This window comes from Vicugna pacos, chromosome 21 (assembly GCF_048564905.1).
Source record: "Vicugna pacos chromosome 21, VicPac4, whole genome shotgun sequence".
Classification (NCBI taxonomy): Eukaryota; Metazoa; Chordata; class Mammalia; order Artiodactyla; family Camelidae; genus Vicugna; species Vicugna pacos.
The window spans coordinates 27,681,022-27,702,740 of NC_133007.1; the positions used below are offsets into that span (position 1 = coordinate 27,681,022).

Consider the following 21,719-nt stretch of genomic DNA (forward strand, 5'->3'; position numbering starts at 1 on the left):
AGAGCCCATGTGAACTGCATTCAGAATATAATTAGGACAGAGTTAGTCATTTGCACAGATATTGCCAAAGAAAATGAAAAAGAACAAGATGTGGAGGGGGGTATGTACGAGGTTCTGACGTGGACAAACTCTGTATTACCCAAATATTTTGGAAGATACCACCTTTTAAAATTAATCTTGCTGTATAGCTTTACAGAGTCAACAGTAAGTAACATACTGCTATCAACAAAGAGGCAGACAACCAACCAAAGAACAAACAGAACAAACACACACACGATTACAGCAGACCAGAATGCAAACTTAAAACTGTCTACAAGCAAACAGAATTACACTTAAGTAGAAACAGGACTCTTCTGCATTACTGTAGTTCAAACCCTGAAATAAATCAGGGTCAGTGTCCTTCATCTGTGCATGACCTTCCTCGTAGGCAAACTAACCTAGGTATAGTCATTATTCTAGCGCTAGTACATATCACAAGTGATAAGACTGAGAGAAACAAAAACTAGATGTTTGAGGATCAAGTTGGGCTGACACTCACCACGAACTTCTCACCATTCTGCTCCACATGTTTGTATGTGGGGACCGATATGGGCACTGCTTGCTTTTCTGTGTAATCATAAAATGATTGTCCCAACGAGTCGTCACTGGGATCTAGGTTGTCTGCCTCATGAGGAGGTACAGATAACACTGTCAAGATCAATTCCTTCTCGCCTGCTCGGATCAGGTCCACCACCTGCTTGTGTGTCGCCCCCTCAACATTCACGCCGTTCCTAAGGGGAAAAAGGGAAAAAGACAATCCCATAAACCAGAAGGGTCCAAACACCTTGTATCTCTACCCTCCTGCCCCCACTCCAGGGTCATGAAGTATGAACCATAAAATCAAAAGATCAATTTGGTTCCAGAAAAGCTGTTATGTCTTTACAAACCATAATGTGAAAAAGTGTCTGTGAACTTATGGCAGGGGGAAAAAATGGAAACAGGTGAGAGGACCTACCCTTCCTCTGTGCTAGAACCCCACACACAGATTCAGGAAAACACATGAGGAGGGTGAAGCTGAGGAGGAAACAAAGCCTTTAAAGCTATACAGTCCATTTCCTCATCCTAACTAAGCATGTATACAAGACAATAATGTGGCTTTTAACAGTCCTGCTATTTGAACTCTTCTCTGTCCTTTTTAAACCTCCTGGGAATCAGGAATTCTGTGAAAAGAAAATTTTCACAAAATGCACTCTCTTAATTTGTGAAGACTCAAAAAAGTATAACTTAGAATAATTCTTTTACATTTACATCTGATTTCTCCCCCATATCTTCAAATCAGTCAACTTAATTTTCCTTTATATCAAGTTTCATCACCTTGGGAATTAAATGGTATACATCTCCATACACACTAGGTTCTCCTAAAAGGCAAGAAGATAACCTCTCTAAAATTGTATTATCTGACCCAACTCCCTTTGCTCTCCCAATCACTTCAATTAACCTTAGGATTCTATCTTCTTTTCTGCTCTTTTTTTCCTATCACTTAAAGCCCTGTGCAATCAGTTCAAACTAAAAACTGTACAGCTAAGGTTACATAGTAAACCAACCTACGCATTCTCCTTCCTGTTCCACTGTGTATATAAAGGCTGAAACCAGGAAAAGGACAAGGTTTGGGAGAACAATTATTTTGTCAAGAGAGATGCTGAGTCTCACAAAATTCACTCGGCAAACTGCACTGCCTTCCCAGAATGCTGACCCAGCCAGCTATCTCAGCAAAAACCACCAGGCAGCGGCTGACCTGGAGGTTTCCTCCCATGGCTATCCCAGGAGGGTTAGGAAATACACACCTGGCCTTTAGTCAGTTGGATAAAAGCTCACCTACTCTTTACAAAGTTATACGCTTTTTCAGTCCTGTTCCAAACTATTAAGGTTTTTCCTTCCAGAAAATGATGCTAAGTTTAATAACAAGCCTTCCACAAAACTTTTCAATCACTGGAATTGTCCCTGTCAGAGGATGGTATCTGAAACATCTATTTATATAAACAGAACAGGCAAAAATCACCCAGCTAAGCCTCCTTCCTCATTTTACGCTAAACAATCTAGCCAGTAAATCCAGCACTCTTGACATTTCACAACCTAAAGTCTAACTTACACACAAAAAAATACAGCAATTTTACAACTGGTTTGCTACAGAAGAAAATAAAGAGCTCCCTCCACTGATGGAAATTTGGGCTTTTAAAGTTCAGATCTGGTCAGACCAGTGACCAGGGGGGGAAAAAAGGTCAGCTCTTTGATCACTGAGCAGGATGGTGAAGCAGAAAGAAAATGAGCTTTGGAGCTAGACCTACATGGGTTCAAATCCTGGTCCTGACTTTTAGTATCAGAACTGGTCTTAATCAAGTCATTTAACCTTTCTTAGCGCTGATTTCCACATCTATAAAACAGGAACAATAATAAGTCCCTAACAGGAATGTTGTGGAGATTAATATAATAAAACATGTACCTTGCCAAGAACAATGCCTGGACACTCACATCAGAAGGTATATGAAGGAAAGAAGGGTTATGTATCTGTTGGTTATGAAGAGATTTTGGTTAAAGAAAAAATGGAAACCTAAAGTTGGGGAATGGCAAGGGATTTTATCTAAATCTTTGATCTAATTAGTAGTTCTGAGAAAATGTTTTGATGGTAGAAGAAATAAAATTGAAAAAGCAAAAGTTAAAAATCAACATAGAGAATTTCATCTATCACTAGGAACTTAGCTTACTGACAAATATCCTTGTTAATTTTTTTTCTTAACAAAGTGGGGAAAACACTTTAGAGATGGAACAAAATATAATTTTTGGATACTAAAATGTAATTTTTATATTAGCACAATCAATTTTACGAGGTGTATGTTTGTGAAAAAAAGTTTAAGAACTGATTCTCAAATCTTATTTTTCAGCTCCCTAATTTTTCCTCTTTAAAGAATTTTAAATCTGGGCTACTCTATCAAAAGGCTTGCGGGGGGGCAATGAATACCTACAGAATTTGTATGTAAAATTATGTTTGTGTGCATATACGCTTTTTTTAAAAATTGAAGTACAGTCAATTACAATGTGTCAATTTCTGGTGTACAGCACAAGGTCCCAGTCAGCACATATGCATTTTTTTCCGGGAAGAGGGTCCACAGTTTTCATCAGCTTCAAAAAGGAGTGCGCAGAAGGTAATAGCTCAGTGGCAGAGTGTGCTTAGCATGTACAAGGTCCTGGGTTCAATCACCAGTACCTGCACTTAAAAAATAAAATTTAAATTTAAAAAATTTTTAAAAGGAGTATGCAATCTCCAGGAAGGTTAAGAACTACTGCTTTCAATGCACACTTCCACCCATTCAGTTTTCAAGTTAGAATACACTGCTCCCTGGGTCACTCACAGAAATAAGCCCTGAAAATCAGCAGAGAAACTTAAGTGAGGCTTACTCCAAGAGCAGCCAAGGAGCAAGGAAACTTACTTAGGTTTCACTTCTTTATCACTAAGGCCAAGCTTCTAATTGGCTATCATCCCTAAATCCTCTTTTAAAAAACAAAAACAAGGGCGAAAGGTAATAGCTCAGTGGTACAGCACCTGCTTAGCATGCACAAGGCCCTGGGTTCAATCCCCAATACCTTCATTTGAAAAAGAACAAAAACAAACAAAAAAACAAAAAAACAGGAAAGAGCTACCAGTGTCATATTCTAAAAATACTTGCTAATACTTACCTCGTTTAACTACAGAAGGAATGTTATACATTCCACAATTAAATACAATCTGGAAATTCCTTCATTCTTCAGAAACTGAAATGAGGTCAGTAAAAACCCCAGGATATCTGATTTCAAAAAGGGCCGTTCCTCCTCAAGAATTAAGAGGCCTTCACAGTCATAAAAAAGGTTTATATGATATCCCCTTTTCCACAAGTACGCTACTATAACAGGCTCAAATTAGGTGTGGCCCAATTTGGCCAATTCTGAAGACATGAATGTAAGAATATAAATTCTGCAATAAAGGGAATCTTTCAGCACTACACACTTCTAGTTCAAAGCACAGGTTTGGGAGTCAGAGAGACTCGGGTTTGCATACCAATTGTGCCGTTTAACAGATGAGACATTGGGTAAATGATTCAATCTTACTAAGCCTCAGTTTCTTAATCCATAAAATGGGGCTAATAATACCCTTAGCTAAGACCACAATGAGATAAAGCTCTGGAACACAGTAATCACTCAATAATGGTAATTGCTCATGTGACAGTATTGCTACCAGTTGGGCAAGCAGGTTGGTAGTATTTTGGCCTCCTGATGATACACTTTCTACAGCCAATTTCCCTTGCTTTTCTTTTGTCTTTCTAACATAATCTTGTTGTAGTTCATTTGGAAATAAATGACTGAGCTCTCAACCAATGATAACAGAAATCACAAAATAGTCACCTTCCTAAGAGAAGTACCACATCAGAGAACCACCAAGTCCTACACTTCACAAAAGTAACTACCGCCCAGTCGGTTCTACGCATCTAGACTTCTTCCACAAAGAAAAGCAGCAGCTTAAACACACCATCAAAACATCTTCAACTGATATGTGATTAAACAAATACAGCACAATGTTAATTATAGAATCTAGGTGGTAGATATATAGGTATTCACTGTGCAATTTCTTGAACTTTTCTGTATGTTTGAAATTTTCCATAATGAAATGGAGGTGAGGGGGGAGAAGGCTATCAAAAAAAATCCAACAGTCTTCAACTAAGACCAAACTTTTGCTTCCTTAGGCAACTAGATGATACCCAATTTACTCTGTGTCTTCAGCACTGTAAGGATACACTTGATAATTTTAATAAAATGTCCCTCATTTTTTACACGAAACCAAAATTTGAAAGCCTTTCACTTAGCTCACAGAAGTGGTTTTAAAAAAGACTTTTATTCAAATGCTGTTGTTTAAGCCATCCAATCTATGGTATTCAAAAAAAAAAAAAGTCTTTTATTCAACTGAAGTTAGCCAGCTGGGGAAATTGCAAAGCTAATACAGTCACTCCCAAGAAGTAAGAATAAAGCTCTAAACAGTCGGGATTTACATACTGTTTGTGAAGGATGCTGTACATAATGAAACTAAGTATGGATGGCAACATGACAGAGCCAATCACTACACGTATCACAGGAAAAAATCACTCTATGTGGTAAGCAGAATATTATTTTGACGCCCTGTGACATGCAAGAAAGTAAAGTGTAATTAGTCCCTCAGAGAAAGCCTACAAAAAACAGACAATAGATTCCTATAACTAAAAACAGTAGGATATACTTTTCAATTTTGTAGATTAAAACACAATGGCTACATGTTCGTAGAACACTTAAAATGAAAAAGAAGTTTTGCCAAGGATGTGGAAAAACTGGAATTCTCATACATTGGTAAAGGGAACATAAAGCAAAAACAATTGGGCAGTTTCCTGTAATGTTAAACAAACATTTACTATGTGGCCTAGCAATTCTACTCCTAGGTGTCTACCCAAGAGAAATGAAAACATGTCCATACAAAGAACTGTAGCTGAATGTTCACTGAAGCTTTATTCATAACAGTCCAATACTGAAAACAGCCAAATGTCTATCAAAAAGCGAACAGATAAAATGTGGCATATTCATGCAATGGAGTATTACTCAGCAATAAAAAGGACCAAACTACTGATATCTACAACACGGATGAATCTCAGAAACATACTGAGCAAAGCAGCAAGACAGAAAAGAGTCTGACTGATTTGATCCCATTTATTTGAAGTTCCAGAATAGACAAAACTATTCTACAATGACAGAAATCAGATCTGTGGTTGTCAGGGACAGGGGTCGGGGTTGGAGCAGGGGGAACAACAGACACAAGGAAGCTTTCTAAAACTAACACATGTGTTCTATATCTTGATTAGGGTGATGGTTAAATAGATCTATACTTTTCTCAAACTTAAAACTCTCAGTTAAAAGGTGTGCATTTGGCTGTATGCAAATTAAAACAATAAAGATGACTTTAAAATAAAATTATATAATATCCTCATTTGTAAACATAAAATAGTAGCCCATTGGCAGAGTGAAACCATCCCTATTCCACTTCTAGGTTACTCTGAATGTTAAATGCTTTTTGTTTTTAGGAAGAGCCCAGTAGATGAATCTCTACACATACCTACAGCCAGAATTATTTGATGGATATTAAAGTACATCTTTTTTCCTTCACCTCTCATATCTTCGTGGGAAATAAGCTAAACATTCAATACTTCCAAGTCTTACAAGCCCATTTCAAGAAAGTAATGAAGAGAAAATTAAGCTAGAGCTAGTTTTATGCCTACTACTCCTTTGTCCTCTTCTCCTATAAACAAGACGACACATACTTCCAGCCTACTGTAGTTAAGAACCTCAGCAACAGATGACTGTCAAGTTAAGCCAGAGAGCAACAGCACCTCTCTCAAGTTTATTAAAGCCACAACGTGAGAAACAGAAGTCAAATTCACTCAGTACTTGATTAACACCATTCTATCACATCACAAATATAATTCAGATTTTGTTTTTCAGAGTCCTAGAATCCTCTTGTTTTAAACATACAAGACTGTAAAGCATTTTCTTCTGACAGTATTTGGAAAAGAATTTGTCCAGCCAAATATCTAACATTAGGGAAACTTTTAATGACACTGAAATACATGAAGCAAAGGGACTATATATATAACTCTTAAAAATATTTAAGAAGCCTATATGTAAATATGAAAAAGTCCCTATATTATGTTATATGCAAAAAACAAAGATTACAAATTGTTTGGGGTTTTTGCCTTTAAAAGATAAAAATATTGTCCACTGTGATTATGAACACGAGATATTTTTGCCCATAAAAAGGCACAATATGTAAAATATGAAAATAGTTAAGTTAGGGTGGCTATGGATGGAACTATGTGTAATTTTTCAAATGTAACATAGCTTTTCTATGTGAAATTTTCAATTATACAAGCTTTTAAACAAACTCCCTAACTTCTCTGTAATATATCTTCTTGGAAACTGGGTGAAGACCTTACAAGTTGGAGAGAAACAGTCCCCTGACACATCAAAAGAAAGACACTTCCTTTCACTTTTCACGGGTTCACTGCCCAGTTGTTGGGTACAGCTATACTAGACACCAAACTATAAAAAAGGAGAAACCTCTCTACTGAAATGTAAAGACGTGTCCTTTTTAATTTTGCAGTTAAATCATCTGACTGGCTTAACTTGGCTCCATTTCCTTTAACTCTGCCTCCTTGCTATCTTACTTAGGCAAACAATCAAGTCAGAGAAATTTTTATTGACTAATTGTCTTAGCAATCATGTTGTACTTTGTCCTTAAACTCTTGAGATAAGCAATTCAGACATGCAGAAGTAATGAAAACAGACAAAGGAAGTCAAGCTTGAATGTGTCTGCACCTAAGTATAATTCCAGACCACTAAATATCAAGAACTTTTTGGAATTTTGTTTCAAAAACAACATTTTGCACCTTACATTTTGGAACACCTAATTTATTGACAGGATAAGAGAAGTATAACTAGAGAAAGTAAATGGCCAAAGGTTTCTAAAATGTTTGCACTTTTTCTAATGATCAGCAAATCTGGTCAACAATTTTAAAAGCACAAAATTATCATCTCAATTACATTTAACGTTAACTTACATAGAAAATGAGATAATGATTATATAAATAGGTAAAATCCCTTTGGAAAGCAATTTCACTGGTAAAATGCATCTAAAATCATAAAAATATTCATATTCTTTCAACTCAGAATGGCCTTACTGAAGATTTATCCTAAGGAAACCATCAAAATATGAGCTCTGTGAGGGTAAGAACTTTGCAGTGGCCTGTACAACACTCTCAAGTATTTATTGAAAGAATAACTAAAATAACCCTGAACACAGAAAAAGCAAGACAAAAATATATTCATCATTATTTAAGTTGTTTCCAAATTTCTGTTCTTACAAGAAGCCAACAATAGGGGAAAATGAATGGTCAATAAAATTATAGCAAAACAATTTGATTAACTATAAAGCAATCATAAAAATTATAAATATGAAGAATAAAATAATCTAGAAATATGTTTGAGCCAATGCCATGTTAAAAAGTGGATTATAAAAATGCAACTTCTACGAGATGACATAGGAGAAAATCTAAACGATGTTGAATATGACAATGAGATTTTAGACAATAAAAACGTGATCCATGAAAAAAATTGCTAAGATGAAATTCACTAAAATTTAAAACTTCTGTTTTGCGAAAGACACTGTTAAGAGAATGAAAAAACAAGCCATAGATCGGGAGACAATATTTGGAAAACACGTATCTGATAAAGAATGTGTATCTAAAATATAAAAGAACTCTTAAAACTCAACAATAAGAAAACAAACAAGCCAATTTAAAAATGGACAAAAGATGTGGACACTTCAAAGAAGATATACATGTAGCAAATAAGCATAGGAAAAGTTACTCAACATCATTCAACATCAGACAATTGCAAATCAAAACAAGATACCATTACACACCTACTCAAACAGTTAAAATCCAAAACAAAAAACCAAAATCACAATAATATCAAATGCTGGTGAAGATGTGGAGCAACAGCAACTTATTCACTATTGGTGGGAATGCAAAATAGCACAGCCACTTTGGAAGACAGTTTGACAGTTTCTTAAAGAGCTAAACATAGTCTTACCACAAGATCCAGCAATCACTCCTAGGTATTTACACAACTGAGATGAGAATTTATATTAACACAAAAATCTGCACATGAACGTTTATAGCAGCTGTATTCATAACTACCAAAAACTGGAAGCAACCAAGATGTCCTTTGTAAGTGAATGCATAAACACAACTGGGGTACATCTAGACAATGGAGTATTATTCAGCTATAAAAAGAAATGAGCTCTCAAACCACAAAAAGACATGGGGGAATCTTAATCCAGGGGCTTGGAGGGAGGTGGAGGATGAATAAGGGAAGCACAGGGGATGTTCACCGCAATGAAACTGGTTTGATACCGTAACACTGTATACATGACATGATGCATTGCAAAACCCACAGAGCTTTACAACACAAAGAGCAAACCTGAATACTTGCAAAATCTTGTTCAAAAAATCAGTAGGTTCAGAGAATTCTATGTTGTGACAAGAGAATCTGACTGTATTTCAAATCTATTTCAAAAAACCTCATTGAAGGGGAAAAGGCACAGGCTTAAGTAACTGAAAACGAATGAATTCTGTAAGATTAAAGGCCACACACACGTAAGTACTGTATTCTAGTCAGTAACAATTGCTTCCCATAGGGGTACAGGTTGCCAATTCTGATACTGCTATAAATGTATTCTGGAATTGAACAATTCAGTAAATGAATGGTGGATGGGGGTGGGGAACCAGGTTTCTCACAGTTGGAGTGGAAATGTACAGACTGTCAAGGGGAGGGGGACAAAACATCCATACCGTAATGAAGTGAAGCCAGAGACATCAGTAAGAACTCGTGTCTAACTTAACACAAATACAGATGGTTACATACAGAAACATTTCTAGATATGTATATGTACAGGGGTTAATAACTACATATATTTCTATGCCCTGTCAGCTGAGAGGGCCTGAAAGACACTACACCTTAGTAGCAAGAACCAAATCTAATGTCCAGATCTTGGTTTCTAATAACATTCTCCAGTAAAAAGAAAAAGTGCCCTTTGGAGAAATGGCTGATTCTAGGACCAGAGCAGGAAATATACGGTATGAGCCTGAAGCATTTTGTACTACCAGAAAGTAAGGAGTGCTCAAAAACAAAACAAAATAGAAAAACACACATTGATGAGAGTACGGCGAAAGGGCACAGATGCCAACTGAACGAGCTACCGCTGGCCAATTCTAGAACGGCTGGAGCAGCAAAACAAAGTGGCAGCATCAGATGATGTAACCCGAAGTATAAAATAAATATCCACGAGCCCATACCGATGAAAATAAATGACAATACATTAATACATTAATAAGAGACATTCTTCTTCTATACAGAAGAATTCCAAACAAATTACATACAGATACTACATTCTACAGGAGGGAGCCTAACTCCTTGCTCCTTAAGTGCGAGCTGCATCAGTGACCCCTATCCAGAGGGTACAGTGTGACAGGAGGGAGAGGAAGAGGAGAGTAACTTTAAAGCAGAGAGACCTGACAAACACTGCTTCAGCCAGATGACCGAGGTCAGCAGTCATACGTTATGACGACAGCACGCACCTTTCATGTGCACTGATGAAAGTGGTACTTGACCTCTGTGCCTGTCCTTCCAAAAACCTAAAACTCCAGTCTAATCATGAAAAATAAAACCCAAATTCTAATAGTCAGGTATCCTATAATGTACCTGACTAGAATTTCTCAAAAGTGTCAAGGTCATCAGAAACAAGGGAAGACTGAGAAACCATCACAGCCAAGATCAGCCTAAGAAGAAATGACAACTAAGTAACGTGGTATCCTGGTGAGGACCCCTGAACAGAAGGACATTAGGAGACTGGAATAAACTATGGGCTTCAATCAGTAGTAATGCATCAACTTTGGTTCATTTATTTTAACAAATGTTAAACATTTAATAAATAACCATACTAATGTAAGATGTTCATAATAGGAGAAACTGTATATGGCAGGGGTAGGGGAGGTATATGTGTGAACTCTCTATACTATCTGTTCAACTTTTCTGTAAATCAAAAACTGTTCTAGAAAATAGTCTATAAATCTTACAAATTATATATAACAGTATGATTTTAACTTCATAACAAATGCGTAAGAAAGGACAGGGAAAATATGAAAAGTAGTTGTGTCAGGACGACAAGCTAATGGGTGATTTTTCCCCCTTAAAAGTCTTCAAATTTTCTCTAACATTACTAACATATTACTATTATAATTTTTAAAACGAATTTTATACCACTACATACCTATTAGAATGACCAAAATCCAAAACACTGACAATACCAAATGCTGGCAAGGGCATGGATTAACAGGCACTCTCATGCATTGCTGGTGGAAATGCAAAACAGTACAGCCACTTTGGAAGGCAGTTTGGTGGTTTCTATAAAACTAACGCATCTTACCACCCGGATTCAGCAATTGTGCCCCCTGGTGTTTACACAAAGGAGTTAAAAACTTAATGTCCACACAAAAACCTGCGCAGATGTTTATAAGCAGCTTTATTCATAAATGCCAAAACTTGGAAGCAACCAAGATGTCCTTCAGTAGAGAAACGGATAAATAAACTGGTAGATTCAGACAAAGGAATATTATTCAGCACTAGAAAGAAATGAGCTATCAAGCCATGAGAAGACATGAAGGAAACTTAAATGTATATTACCAAGTGAAAGAAGATAGTCTAGAAAAGGCTACACACTGTAAAATTCCAGCGATACGACAGTCAGGAAGCAGCAGAACTATGGAGACAGTAAAAAGATCAGTAGTGGAGAAGGCTTGGTGGGAGAGAGGAATGAATCAACAGAGCATAGAGGATTTTTAGGGCAGCGAAACTACTCTGTATACTGTAATGGCACATACATGTCATTACAAATTTGTCCAAACCCTTAGAATGTACACCAAGAGCAAACTCTAGAACTATGGACTCTGAATGACAATGTTATGTCAATGTTGACTCATCAATTGTAACAAATGCACCCTGTAGTAGGGGATGTCTGTAACAGTGGAGGCTACGCATTCTATGGACAGCCCTACTTGACAAATCCTTTGTTGACTTTTTCAAGTATCAAAAGCAGCATTTAATATTTATACCAATATTTTGAAGTACCTACATCCAAAAATTTAACTCCAGGCAAAACAAGAGGGTTAGTAACAATAAAGTATGGCCCTGGCAGGGCTGAGAAATGGAGAGGTATGTCAATCAGCATGCTGCCTTCCCAAAGAGGGGAAAGAGTAAACAGCTTGTCAAATAAGCTGCTTACCACCAGCAGGACCTTTCACCTTTGGCTAGGTGTTCTACTCACAAACAACGCTGCCTGAGGCAGGAAAAGCACAAACAAGGGTCATTTGTCCTTCAACCTCAACATCTCCAGCCACAAGTAACAAGGGTTTATTACTTGGGAAAGAGTAATAGATTCCTCAAACCTTCTAGTTTCAAGGTAATAGTATACAAATATAATCTACACAGCTAGATTTATTTCTTAATAAATGAATCTTATTTGTCATTCAAGAAAAAAGTATAATAAAGCTTAAGGCTTTAAGACATTTAAAAAATAAAAATAAAATTAAAATCAAGCTATTCAGAAGAAAAGTTCATTTGTTATCTGATAATAACCTATAAGGCCAATGCAACCACTTAAAACCAAGGATAAAAACAAATTTGTTCATTTCTCTCCTAAATGAATATAAAATTTCAGTCTCAGAATTTTAAAACCGCCTCCTACATTAAAATTATTAAGGCCATAGATCTGTGTTCTAGGTTGCCAGGACACTAGTTTACACCTTTTACCCCAGCATAATTAACAGGCCCCTTTCACTTTCAAAAATGTCTGTTTGAGTGATAAACTATACAGTCCTCCTAGTTTTAGTACATTTTGCATCTGGGAGACTCCTGTTAATATGCACACAGTCCCTGGGCACTTGCATTTACTAGTTTAGACAACTAAAGGCACTACTCATGGGGACTTGGAGGAACTGCTCTAAATTTGTTCATCCCACTGTGGGGAGGCAGGGAGGAAGAGGTTAGGGGAGGAGGAATGAAGCTTTAGGTCAACTGGGCTTAAGAAATGACCTTAGGCTGCTGGATCCCCCACCAAATCTAAAATTCGTTAGGGCGAGGGAGGACTACATGTCATTCAGCTTCCTATCCCCAGTGTCTAAATACCGTGTGTGTCATGTAGTAAGCACTCACTAAAACTTTTCCCGGAATGAATGAAGAAAAATTATTAGGCTAGCACACAAACACAATAATGGCTTTCCTTCGTGCAGCTCCATAATTTCCTCTTATTTTTACTTTTACACTGGTTTCACTGTTTAGAGGGAAGTACTAAAAATATTATGTAACCTCTACATTTTTTTCAAACTTTAGTATTAGTGATCATTTTGTTTTCTATTGTAGGAAGCAGTAAAAACACTGCTTAATTGACACAACATTGTAAAATGACTATAACTCAATAAAAAACTGTAAAAAAAATACTGAAGAGTAAAATATGGCATTCAATTATGTAAGCAATTTCAAAGTGAGGCTATGCTTTCTCTTACTGAAATATACTGAAAATAAAAATAAACTGTTTTTATTAATTTTTTTTTAAAAAAACTGATTCCAAGAATAGCAAAATGAGGTAAGAAGAAGGAATAAGACAGAAAACATGCTGACATTTAAAAAGCAGCCTTTATTTTATGTTAATTCTGAGAATAATCCATTGTAATTTCACTGTTTTATCTCATAAAAACTAAATGCACAGCACTCAGAAGGAGAACTTTAAGCACAATGGGTTTCCCACACAGCAGACGCTGAAGTATCACTAGCACACCCTCAAAGAAAGCTCTGATACTGACACTATACAAACAGACATCGATTTATTTAGGTTGGATGGGATTTTTTGTTTGCTTACTTCTCAATTTTTGTCTTCAAAAACTTGATCAGCATGTAACAATTCTACGGTTTAATTTAAATGTAAAGCTGGATGTAAACACTGGGCTGGTTCTTCACACTGGGGGCTACTGAATGTCAGCTAAAGACAGGAAAGTTGCTGATAGCCGTAATGGTTTCCCTAACCTGACTAACTCACTCGCCTCCTACGCATACTATTTTTGAGGGCCCCCCAGTTACTCACCAGCAAAACAAATATAATCAGTTCTAAATCACTTCCCAACACCAATTCAGACTTTGAGATCTGCTACATTTTGAGCCATTGCCTATATGGCCAAATTAAACACAACACCCACATGTTTTTAATCTGGTATTATACAGTGAAAGTTAAAGAATAAAATCTACTTGCTTTATCAACAACCTTAGTTTGAAAGTCAGGTAAATTGCCTAAGAAGGAATCTTAACTTTTTTAAGTTCTGTTTCAATGCTATTTCTAAATTACTATAATAATGTGATTGAAAGCATGATTCCTTGTGTGATCTAGTAAGTTTGTTCTGGGACGACAGCCTGCACCCTCTATCCCAACACCCATTTCCTAAATATTCAATTATTCTAAAGAGGTAATATATTTGAGTGTGAGTAGAAGTGTAAATCTATTACTACTACTGAAAAATAGCTCAAAATACCTTCATCTATGATAGACAGCCGTAGAGATTAATAACAAGAGAGATATGAAGTGATATGGCTTTTTAGCAATCAAATACCATCCTTCAATCCAAATTAAATTTGGGCAATTTCTTTCGGAAGCTGAGGAACACAGACCACAGCTTCTGTAAATTGTAGTCTGTTTCAACACACTGAGTAAGAAGTTAACAGTAAGACCTTTTTCAAATCAGCAACATAAAGGATAACTGGGTAGGACAGGGAAATCTAAAATAATCTATCAGCACATAATTCATAAAGGAAACTTTAATGTCACATTTCCTTGGATTCAAAACATCAGATAGAACAAAACTCACTGTCATTTCTAAGAAAACTGAAATACAAGTTACATATCTTGAGAAAACAATCTAAAACACAGTTTTTAACCCTACCAGAATCAACGTGATCTTAGTATTAGGTGAAAAGAGTTAAGTAACCAGCATGGTCCATTCAGCAGACCCACTATACACTTTACAAATTACAAACTTTATAGATGATCAGACTGACCAACAGGAGGGCAAGGAGTTGCTAAAACTTTCACAGAGGTCATCACATTTTCCAAGATCTCCAAATACTAAGTTTCTCAATCTCACAATTTTCAAAACTTACTAAATAAGTAGAACTAGATAGACACACAGATATAAGAGTACTCTGGCACTTGGTGGGTAGAGGGGAGAGAGACAACTTCCTGGTTAATCTCACTGAATAGTTCTAGGAGTAATCAGCCTCTTGAACGCAGCTGGGAGAAAATCCACGCGAGCAGCTGACTCTCTAACACCGCTCTGTACTTTTCCAAAGAGAAGTAAACTAATTACGTGTGTTTCAAGCCCACAGAATACATAGGCCTGCCATTCTAGTCTTGCTCTGAGAGCTCACTCACAGTTTCAGATAGCTTACGCAAAAACAAACCATTTTTTTAAAAGATGTTTTCCTAACAACGGAAGTTCACTGAAGGAAGTACATATGAGAGTACTCAAATACAGCACCTCACTGTGCAACCTGAACCCCCTGCAGGTAGCTGTACTTCATCAGTTGTATGAGAACGTTTAGTTAGCAGGGAGCAATAAATAATAAACAAAAGAGACTACACACGTACTGTACTACCTAGCATTTGACTAATACCATATCAAAAAATTTAATTCTGAAGTACCCTCACATTACTGACAGAAAGCAAAAATTCACTTTGCCGTGCGGGGGAGGGTGTAGCTCACTGGTAGAGCTGGGTTCAATTCCCAGTACCACCATTAAAAAATAAATAAATTTTTTAAAAACCTAATTACTTCCCCCCACCCCAACCCAAAAAATTTCACTTTGTGGTCACCACCAATTCTTAAACTAATTTAAAGGATCTTTGTACAAATTTTCATTTTGAATACCTTTAAATACACTGCAGGTATAAATCTTAGTACTATATTAAGTTTCCTGTCTGTCTTCAGTCTCCCTCAACTCTCAGTAACATGCTGTTTGCTGAAACAAAAGATTTAAATTAAAGGAGGCATCTTCAAATCAGAGGAATGGATTTGCAGGAAGTACAGCTGGAACAGAACATAATAGGTAGGGCAGGGCACAGTGGGCCCGCAGCACATAGGACCAAACTTGCCAAATGTAAACACAACAGTAAGCACAGTCACGCGAAACATAAGAGAAAGAGAAGCGGGTGTCTGGGAGGCTGAACTGCCCTGTGAGGTGGGACACATACACGTGAAAGGCAACCAGCTCATCAGCAGCTGTTCCCAGCTCTGGGCATTGGAGCTCAGTTGTCTTTAGTTCCCTTCTTTATATAGTACAGGACAACCCAAGAGAGCGGATGCTCTGACATTCTTCTAATTCTAACAGTGATTTTCCTCTTTGGCCTTGGAAATGTTATTCACCCTCTTCAGGTAAATAATTAAATAAACCTAAATTCACAGGAGTACTTGGTATTAATGCACATACAACTCTGTTCTGACCTCAAAAACAGAATAAAATCCAAACTTTTTAGCACTGCATCAAAACCCTGTTTGATTTAACTTCAAGCACAACTGTCTACAAACAAATAGCTTTAGATTCCTTGTTATCCTAAGAACTTTTCACATCTTCCTCCCTTTGGTCACAGTTTCCTCAGCCTATAAAATCCTGCCCCCTTCTCTGCCTACTGAAATCATACTTGTCCTTCGATCGCAGTTTAAAAGCCTTCTATAACCTATCTACCCACCAATCTTCTCAAGCATATTCACTCTTACCTCTAAACTCCCACTGTGTCTTTCATTTATCTCCATTATTTCATTTCGCTTTAAATATAGTAAATTGTTTACGTGTTCCTCCTCCACTGCAGTGTGAGCTTTCCAAGGGCAGGGGTGCAGGGACTCTGTAACTCATGTAAGCCTCAAGTAAGCACTTTACACATAGTTTGTGCTTAACTGTGGTAGCAAACTGAGTATGAGGTGATATCAGTGAACCAGTATCAGAAAAGCGATGCCCTAAATCACTGTTTTTCAAACACTGGATTACAACTGAATGAGTCATGAAATTAATGCAGTGGGCCACCATCAGCATTCAGAAAACAAAACAAATGCAGGTCTGGAATTGTACCACTCAAACATGGGTTCTCACTGGGCTGCCCAAGTGAAGTACAGAAATTATGTAGCAGAGTTAAAGAACAGAATGATCTCAGCTGACTCTAACCTAAACCACCACAGTAGCCTTTTTGTCAGTAATGCCAGCATCTAATAAACTCACCACAGATCATGCTCCCAAAGCACTGTGCAGTGATCATAAATCGTAAATGTTTGCTTGTCAACTGAGTCTCTCTGCTAGCTACCAGATCATAAGAATTATTCCCAATGGGACTTATCTTACAAAATAATTTTTCTTGAGAGCATGGTAACAAACCCTCACCTGAAACAAACTGAAAAGTGGTGGCTGAAAAGAGAATTGTTCTTCATAGTAACTTAAATGACCCAGACAAATCTTCACATGACTAATAAAAGATTTGTTCCTGTTCACAGCAATGTTGCACAACTGATTTCCAAGGCGAAGGTAATGCTATTTCAATTTTATTTTATTATTTTGCTACCCCAACTACCTATGAAATTAAAAGTATTTCTTGGGGTTGCAATTGTGACTGTCATGCTCTCTTCACTGATAACCAACAGAGTAAAGATAGCAACATATAAGAACAAAGAATGACTGTTATGGTCTCCTGTCTACCACCCAATTTAACACTGCAAAAGAGACAGGGTAAGTAAAGATATAACATAGTTGTATTCCAAAATAACAGAACCAAAGTTCAACTGCTATCCAAGTTCACAGAGATGTGACTGAATTTTAAGAATTTTAAGTGACTACTCAGTCAAGAATAGTTGGCCATTAGCAGTCAAGACTAGCTGAGAAAACAAAGAAACAAAACACACACTGGATTTAGAATCCAAAGACCTGGATTAATTCTGGTTAACATTCGTTACTGCAACACCCCGTTTCCTCTCTTATGAAACAGAGGTAATACTTAAACATTCAATCAGCAAGCATTTATGGAAGAATACCTTCTATGTGCCACTAGGCATCTGACCAGGGAAACAACACAGATGTTCCCTGCCATCAAGAATCTTACAGTTTCCCCATCTCACAAGGTTATGGTGAAAAATCAAATGTCAAAACACTGTGCAAACTTTAATACTACACAAACTGCAAAGTGGTAAAACGATTATTACTGTTAACTTGTTCCACCTCTCAACCCCATCTTTATTACAACAGCTCAAGCAAGATTCAATAAATAAAGTATAGATGATCTGATATAATAGTCCACTATCCACTGAAGTGATTTTCCTGAAGGCTGGCATTTCAAGAGCCTAACAAATTACTCTGTTAGTGTAGTCTTAGCTAGTGACTCTCTATATAACCATGACAATAAAAGGAACTGAGAGTTCAAGGCCCGTAATTTCACTCCAGGTTTGGGGAGGGTACGGGGGCTGCGTTACCTATACCTGGTAAGGGAGTAAAAAAATAGATTTCTAGGCCCCATGTAAGACCTACTGAATCATAACTCTTAAAGGGTGAGCCCGCAAATCCATAATTTTGACAAGCACAGCAGTGATCACTGCCATCAAAACTTCCTTTGATCAATAACCATGATTTCAAACACCATTTCCAAAATCTACCTGGAAGAGCCAAACCAACTACAATTCAGCTTCAGTTGAGAAAGCAACTCTTGAGAAGGTACTTTTTAACTTGTAAAAATACTGCTTGTAGCACCAATCTTTTTATTCAACGATCTTCAAATTTTTACATAAAATGAAGCCCCCCACAAAAAAAAAGAGTGCCCATGAGATTTTTGTTTTTAAAATCAACTCTCAACAAATATATATATTGACACACACATCTGTAATTTTTCTTATGACTTAACTTGAACAAAGGGAAGGTACATTATCTTGCACCTATCAAGAAATAAGGCATATACTCTCTGCCTAGCTTAAATACCATCACGATATTGCCTGCAAGCCAACCAAGAGTCTGTGCTTTATTAAAGACCACATTACCCAAATACCAGAGACAGAGCAAACTAGCCCTCAGAAATACAGACAGTACCATACTCATACCCACTGCACACCTACGCCCTCCCCAGGGCATCTCTCAAGAAATTAATCAAGAGCCTGTGGAGCTACTTAAACCTTAAGAAAATTAACCTGAAGTCAAATGTTATTTCACATACTATATAATTAGTGCAAAGACATATTTATTTTGCTTCTGTTTGTTGAAAGCATCCGTCAGGCATTAGCCTCCAGGTATACACACATCAAAGGGAAAGCACTCACTATGTTACACTGGGAAAAAATTATAAGGTGGAGACTGACATTGCTATTCAAGAAAACTTTCCACCTACAGTAAAATTTAGAGCCTAGAAGGCTTGTTCACACTCCAGTACCAAGTTCTGCAACACGACTCCCAAACCAGTTACAATCTAGTCAGTTTTGAAGGGAGAAAGGACAAACCAAACCATATGGAGGTTAGTTTAACAACTGTTCCAAGATTCAATGAGGACAAGGCCTTGGTAAGCAGACTTTAAAAGAAACGCAAAGAAATAATGCTCTTACTTTTGTTCAAGCTTGTATTCTCTTAAATCTCAAAATTACTCTGTTCTTTCAAACCTCCCCCAGTTGTCCAAACCACTGTAATACAGGAAATCTGTAATAAAATAATTCATGTATTGGAGGAAAATGTCTAAAATAGAGCAAAGTCTTAAACAGCAATTATCAAGTCCAGATATCCACCTACGACTCAATACAAACTACAACTACACAGCAGTAGTAATCCAGCTATGCCTACTCTGACCCTGCCTGGCACTTCATCAACATGCAAAGCTTCCCTGGGACAACAGAGAGGTTAATTTAAGGAACTTGGGTGAGAGACAGAGAAAAGTACTGCCTAAAGAATGCTTTAGGAAAGTCAGCGTCAACCTAACTAAGATCAAAACAAGCAGCAGACACAGATATTCTTCCAGAATCATGTCTTTTTGGTCTCTGATTTCCTCCTCCTACTTGAAAACCTAAGGAGAAGAAGTAGACTTTGGAAGAAGGGAAAGTAAAAGAAAGAACCTGCTTGGTTAAGGACCCAGAGAATTTACTAAGTCACTTGGCTCTGTGTTGCAACTATCACTATTTTCACTATAGTAGCAGAGAAGCTTCAAAGAATCTGGAAATCAAAATACAACTGGAAGGTGAGAAACCACTGCCAGATGTCCAATCATCACGACCTTCCGGAGAAAGGTTCTCTAAGCAGACTGTTTTTTCCCCTGCCCACTAAAAGAGATAAAGTTCCCTACTCACCAACAAGGATGTGCCAAAATGTAATAATGTCTTCTCTCTAGAAGGAGGAATGGGCCTAGACTGGAACTTGGGCCTGATGCAAGAACTTCTACCTGTCTTGGAAATCATCTGAGCTCCCCTTTACAGTACCTAGTTTATACATGGACTCTGCTGCAAAAACCGCAGTAAAGGCAAGATGCCACCAACTATGTTAGCTGGCATATACATATGAAATGGTTGATCACATTAGCTGTTGTCTTCTACAGAATTAGTTTAGTTTCTTTAGCTTTCAGTTTAGTTCCTTTAGCTCCAAAAAAGAATAAGTGATTTAGAAGTTTGTAAGTTTAAATAAATATTTCAGTTTTAAATTTAAAAATAAACAGCTGGATCCAAAGTTAGCTTCCAAAGGGAAAGGAAAATGACAATCCCAAGAGCACCTATCAGAAGAAAACACCAACCACAGGTTTTGAGTTGTCTAGAAAGAAAAGAATTAGGCGCCCACATACAAAGCAAAAGACCACCACCGCATTCTATACCTGAATGCCCTGACCCCCAAAAGATTAAGAATACACTGCCAAAGCATACTAGAAAAGAGTACATACATAGCACATCAACAGAAAAAGAACTCATCTATTTACAGAGAGGACAGGGGAAAGCTGTAAGAACTCCAACACTTGCTTTGGTGAGCTCTCTTTCTAGAGGTGAAAGGTCAGAGGAAACAGAACGAACGTATACCACAGAGTAAGAATGTCAGGGACAAGGGCAGGAGGCATCAGCGAAGTAGGAAGGGGCAGACTCCACTATGGGCCCTTCAAAATACTATCGCCTTGAAACCTTGAGCAAACCTACTGTTCTACTGGAGGAAAGACTGAAGGATGTGGAAATTACGGTTAAAATAGTATTTAAAAATGAGAAAGACTTCAGGAGGGCAAAAGTGTGAAAAAAGAATATACAAGATAGATTCAGTAAGGAGATACAGGATGGAAGACCTCTGAGGAGAATGGAGGTAATGAGAGCACGCACCACCTACCAATCAGCAATCACTAGATAAACCTTAATACAAAGTATGAAAACACAAATGTAACACCTGGGTTAGAAGAGTGGAGGAGGTCTACAAAGAAACTGCAAGACAAGGCAGCATCCTGCCAAAGCCTTAACGGATGCAGCAGGGAAGTAAGGATGAAGGAGCATGAAGGGGGAGGGACTACAGCAGGGAAAGAGGATGGGTTGCAGCAGCAGAAGGGGCCTAAAAAGAGAAGGAAGGGAAAGCAACCTAGAGGAGAGGAAGAACGGATAAAGTCAGGCGTGGGAGGGATCTCAAGAGGACAGAGTAGGAGAGAGAATGAAAACGGCATGTGTTGAAGAAGTGGGGAGATCAAAGACCCAAAAGGGGGGCTGTGGGGAAGCAAGAGCCAAGGATAGCTTTACCATAAATCTGACTAAAAAGAAGTGTGAGTATCGTGCAAGAGTGAAGACGGGGGCCGGAACAGGGATGCTCTCAGAGGGATGTAGAGATGGAGACACTAGATTCAAAATCCTGCTGTAATACGGGGACTACTGTGAAGAGAAACTATAGTCAAAGCCACCATCACCACCACCACCACCACCCTCCCCAAAAAAAGCAGCCAGGGTCAGAAAAGAAGGTATTCTCGAAGTATGAATACAAGAAGGAGAGGAAGAAAGGGACACATGGTAGGATAG

At 37.6% G+C, this 21,719-nt stretch overlaps 1 protein-coding gene across 2 annotated transcripts in view; it reads right to left on the reverse strand.

The window, feature by feature from the left end:
• SNX27 (sorting nexin 27) overlaps nucleotides 1–21,719 on the reverse strand; it is a 51,973-nt gene that overhangs the window by 29,248 nt on the left and 1,006 nt on the right. For both annotated transcript variants that reach the window (XM_006216993.4, XM_072946563.1), the window contains exon 2: nucleotides 539–770. In XM_006216993.4, coding sequence (XP_006217055.1) covers nucleotides 539–770 — 232 coding nt within the window. The remainder of the gene's footprint in view (nucleotides 1–538; nucleotides 771–21,719) is intronic.